Source organism: Priapulus caudatus, unplaced genomic scaffold (genome assembly GCF_000485595.1).
Source record: "Priapulus caudatus unplaced genomic scaffold, Priapulus_caudatus-5.0.1 Scaffold664, whole genome shotgun sequence".
NCBI lineage: Eukaryota > Metazoa > Priapulida > Priapulimorpha > Priapulimorphida > Priapulidae > Priapulus > Priapulus caudatus.
Window position 1 is genome coordinate 7,293 of NW_014577725.1, and position 5,467 is coordinate 12,759.

Consider the following 5,467-nt stretch of genomic DNA (forward strand, 5'->3'; position numbering starts at 1 on the left):
CATTCCGTATTACAGGTTTGATTTGTGTGATATTGGTTTAGGCTAAAGGCAAGATAGTGGTTTATAATGAAGAGTGGGTAACGTACGGTACCAGCGTTCAGTACAGGACTCGCGGCGCGACTGAAGCTGCAAAAGTTGCTGCCGTTGCATCTTTAGTGCGTTCTGTGACACCCTTCTCTATCTACAGTCCGCATACCGGACAACAGGTATGTCAACAGTCATTTACAGTCCGCATACCGGACACCAGGTATGTCAACAGTCATTTACAGTCCGCATACCGGACACCAGGTATGTCAACAGTCATTTACAGTCCGCATACCGGACACCAGGTATGTCAACAGTCATTTACAGTCCGCATACCGGACACCAGGTATGTCAACAGTCATTTACAGTCCGCATACCGGACACCAGGTATGTCAACAGTCATTTACAGTCTGCATACCGGACACCAGGTATGTCAACAGTCATGTTTTGTTTGCATTTGTATTGTATTATATATGATGCTGAATGTCGTGGCTCATGTCAATGCTGTAACTAGTTTATAAATCATATAATTGATGGCCATATCATAAGCCAGAACTGCTGGTTTACCTGCACAACTATTTGAACCTTGGTACTATATGGCCCTGCCCAGACTCATTCCTTAGCATTACTATATATAAGAAAGTCTGTTTTGCTGCAAAATCTATTTCAGGTTCTACACATGAGCTTCAATAATGCTATATTTTTTATATGACAGAGCTATGATGCGAATGTGAAGAAGATTCCAACTGCTTGCATAACTGTTGAAGATGTTGCTATGCTTCAAAGAATGGCTGAAAGAGGTATACTTGTGTAGATGTGTACTCGTGTAGGTATAAGGTGTGTAAGAAGTGAGTGAGAATGGTCGGGGCATAAAATGACTTTTTTTTCGCAAGTTTTCTTAAAATGCTCCCCTCATCACTTAATTACTATTGAGTACTACTTGTTATATATCATTCACGCATATGTACACTTACATCTTGTTTCTCATCATATTCATCTCATATGCTTGATTTCTATTTATACAGCATAGTATCAGGGGCGTGTACAGGATTTGTACCAGGGGGGGGGGGTCTAACCGTAACCCAAACTTGCGAAGGGGGGGGGGTCAGACAAATTTTGAAATTAGACCCCCTTAGATGCATTTTCTGCGCGAGCAGGGGGGTTCCGGACCCCCTAGACCCCCCCCCCCCTGTACACGCCCCTGAGTATTGCACCGTTTGTGAAAACTGCTGTTGATTGAACAAAAAGAAACCTGTCGTACCTTGGTATGGTAATTTTGTATTAGCAGTAGCTCTAATGATGTGCATTACTTAGCATTTATTTAATCAGATATTGACAATTTACCTTCAATGCTCTGACTACTTAGGGGAGAAAATCGTGATCAACTTGAAAATGAGTGCAAAGTACAAGCGACCAAGGAGGTCCAGAAATGTTGTTGCAGAGATAGTAGGACACAAGTTCCCCGAAGAGGTTTCTTGATTTCTATACTTTTATTTTGCTACACCTACTAAGTATTTTTATTAAATAATTATACTTTGTAAATCTAAGCTACTCAGCTTGCTAGCAAATACACTACTTAGTAACATTTTATCATTAATTGTCTAGCTGTCATATCAACATGGTCATTGACAGGCTAGCCTAGTTTTCATGCCACCAATATAACGATTAAAAGGTTTTCTACGTTTATATTCGAAATGGTTGTGGATTTTATAGCCTTAGTTTAGCTCATGTTGTAAGAACTCCTTTATATTGTAGGTGGTCTTAGTGAGTGGTCATCTAGACAGCTGGGATGTAGGACAAGGGGCCATGGATGATGGTGGGGGTGCTTTCATTTCCTGGGAGGTTAGTTATGGAAATGCTTCATTTGAGTTATGTGAACACGCAGTTTCTGGATGTATACACTAACTATGTTTAATTTAATGACGTGTATTCTCCGAGTTTAATATAAAAATGACATGTCTGACTAAAGGTGAAACAAATGCTACAAAAAGTTCCAGAGAACAACATAATTCATGCTAAGATATAACCAGGGTGTTTGACTGTTTTAGGTTCTCACTGTATTGAAAAAGCTCAAACTCAGACCAAAAAGGACAATTCGGCTGGTATTGTGGACAGGTGAGGTTAGTATCGTTATCTGCCCAAAAATCAATGTTATGTAATTGTGAAGTAATAAGTATGTGTATTATAATTAGCAGGGGCGTAGATAGCGGGGGGGATGGGGGGGATGCATCCCCCCACTTATTGACGTGGGGGGGTTGGCGTGTACAATCATCCCCCCCTACTTTCAGGAGGAAAATGGGGGATTCAAAATTTTCTGGGGGAGGACCCGCATACCCCCGCATGTTTCTTACCACCCTCCTCGAAAAGCCGCTGCCGCCGCTGCCGCCGCTGACTTCCTCGGTCTCCACGATGTCGTCGAGGTCTCCCTCGTCGTTGCAGCTGTACTCCTCGGTGGTCGTCGCCGAGTCGACGCTGCACTCGGACACGCTGCGGCAGACGCTGCCGCCGCCGCCGCGTTTCTTCAGGATGCCGCGAAGGGTCGCGCCGCGGCTGCACACGACCTCGAGACTCAGCGACTCGGTGTCGGACAGCGAGCGAGCCGCGTCCTCGCGCCGCACCAACAGGTCGCTGTCGCTGCTGTGCCGCCGCCGACCCTGCTTTCGCGCCGTCGTTGCGGCGGCGGCGGCGGTCTGCGTGCGCGTGTCGTCGTAGACGGTCTCGAGTTCGGATTTGATCGCTTCCTCGGCGTTGTGCGCGTTGTTGACGACGGTGATGACGTCGCTGTTCGAATCGACGACGACGACGACCGATCCGCTGTCGGGTATTTGCGACTGGTTTCGCTTATTTCCTTTCTTAACGACTGTCCAGCCGTCTTCCTCACCTTCTTGGCTCGCTGTGTCATCGCTACTTTTGTCATATCCCTCCTCGTCTGTCGTGCTGGAATTATTAGGCTCCTGCGAGAGGCAATAAAACTCGATTAAATACACTACGAATGAAATCACAAAGAAACAGAATACGCCAGAATTTCGCTCAGTTAAAAAATGTGTATGTGGTAAATCTGTACACACACTTTAGCAGAATTAAGATTTCGGTTAGCAGATCGAATGTAGTGATTGTGTGTGCACGTATCAAATTATATTAATCCCACTGTGTCAAACCAAACAGCATAAACATACATGAGTATTAAAGTGTAAAGGCTATGAAAACAAATTTATGGTTTCTGTCCTCTCACTAGTCTGTCACTCAAGCCCTAATATCTTAAATATGAATTGTTTTCATCTGTATTCTTCTTAGGTTTTTTTTATGATGGACTGAACACAGTTCGTTTGATACCATTGTTTATCATTCAGTGCAAAATGGGCTGGCCCAATAGTTCCGTATTGTTTCGATACAATCCAAATACTAGTTTGCAGAATCATGAAGTTTTAATAATAAATTTTGTAACGGGCTATATACATGGATTTTACTACATATTATTGTATTGAAAATACGAGCCCTACGAGTATAGTAGAGCATGCATACTTCAAGTATCAGGGGAGATAATATGAGGTCAAAAGGGCCTTATGTTAAACAGCCACAGGTCCGTTAGTCTTGCAGCTTGATAGGGTATAAAGTACATAGCGTGTAAGACAAAATATGCAGCTGAATTCGCTACGCACCAGCTTCTAACGAAACCACTAGAGATACTAATTATATATACTCATTAAAAATGTATGTCTGTTTGTCCCAAACATCTATCTACCCACACAAAGTCACATACATTATGCAGGAGTATGGGTAGTTCTTATTCACCTATTTCATCCCACATCATTACTGTCATATTTTCCATACTCGTTTAAAAATTCACCTGCGCACCACCTGGACGGCACTTGTGACACAAACATCGGCAGCAGGTGATCTTACCTGAGCCAGGCTACAGCCGTGACCTGACGATACGCTATCGATGCACGGGGAGGTCTCGCCCGAGCTCTGCCTCAGCCTTATCAGCTTCCCCATCCTGCTGTGGAGCGACTCTTCGGTAACTAATTCGACAACCTGCATCAAATTTCAAATTTCAATTTCAAAAAATTTATTTATCACCATAATTTGCAAAAATACAATGATGCAGAAAACATTATTTTGAAGGGTGAAGGGGTAGCGAAAGACCATAGGGTCATCAAGTCAGCTATCCCTCTATATGTACAGTAGACATAATATCAAGAGCAGATAAAGAAGGAGAGCGTACAAGGGTAAAATGCTGAAACCATGCTGCAGTATTAGTCGAATTAATAAACTTTTCCCGTTTTATTTTGACGATCCTTTACAGTATTATTGATTAGCTGTCCTACCTTGTTCATATAAAACAAACCGCATGTCCCTACGATGCCCCTACGCCGAGATAATGAGCGGTGAAAATCTGGTATGTTCACCGAAACCCGACTCAAGATCAGTGTTTACTGCGTCCCTCACTCGAAGTGTTATAACTTCGGGAAACCTCGCGTGTCCCGAATGACGTCTGTTATTGATTGCCATAGTGATGACCCCACCTGTGCCCACATCACGCCCACCTCACACTGGATGTATAGTAAACTCTGGTAGTATTACATGAGTCGGCGCCACTATGGCGCTACACAGCGGCGACCGGAATCAACACACTGGAAACACTTCGAGTGAGGGACGCAGTAAACACTGACCTCCAGTCGGGTTTCGGTGAAAATACCAGATTTCCACTGCTCATTATCTCAGCGTAGGGGCATCGTAGGGACATGCGGTTTGTTTTATATGAACAAGGTAAGACAGCTAATCAAATAAAACGGGAAAAGTTTATTAATTCGACTAATACTGCAGCATGGTTTCAGCATTTTACCCTTGTACGATCTCCTTCTTTATACGCTCTTGATAATATGGAGCGCCAGATATTCGCTGTATTGCAAATTAGGAAAAGTTGAAATAAATTTGCAAATAAAAAGTAAAGGTGCAGTATATACAGTAATAACTGCAGTGATAGTCGCGAAGTTAAGCAGGAGATTTTTTAGTATTTATGAGTCCATGCAAATGAAATAAAAATTAACAGCAAATTTAACAGCAATAAATACTGTCGGTAATATAAACGATAACAGGGTCATTCCGTGTCAGATCACCCAATGGGTTACACCTTACCCTTTCCAAATTGGCTGAAATTTGGTTTATGTGGTAATTTAGGCTGAAAAAGCGGAAATTTCAAATTTCAGCTCCGTCGGACAAACGATTTTCGCGCTACGCCACGCCCTTTTTTGGTAATTTTTTAAAATAACCCGTCAATTTTCAAATGGTCGTATCTCTGTAACTACTAGGCCAAATTGGTTAATATTGGTGTCTTTGGAAAGCTAATTGCATAGGCAATCCAAATCTGTCATTATTTATTATATAGGAGCAGTATAAAGTTTGATGACCTTTTGACCTTTACTTTGACCTTGAATTTGAC

General features: G+C 42.7%; 1 protein-coding gene across 1 annotated transcript in view; it reads left to right on the forward strand.

Moving 5' to 3' along the window:
- Positions 1–5,467, forward strand: part of LOC106812593 (carboxypeptidase Q-like) — a gene marked incomplete in the record, with an annotated part of 16,030 nt that overhangs the window by 6,845 nt on the left and 3,718 nt on the right. The window contains 4 exon segments of the mRNA XM_014816503.1: positions 740–824; positions 1,391–1,494; positions 1,780–1,866; positions 2,073–2,144. Of these exon segments, the coding sequence (XP_014671989.1) occupies positions 740–824; positions 1,391–1,494; positions 1,780–1,866; positions 2,073–2,144 (348 nt within the window).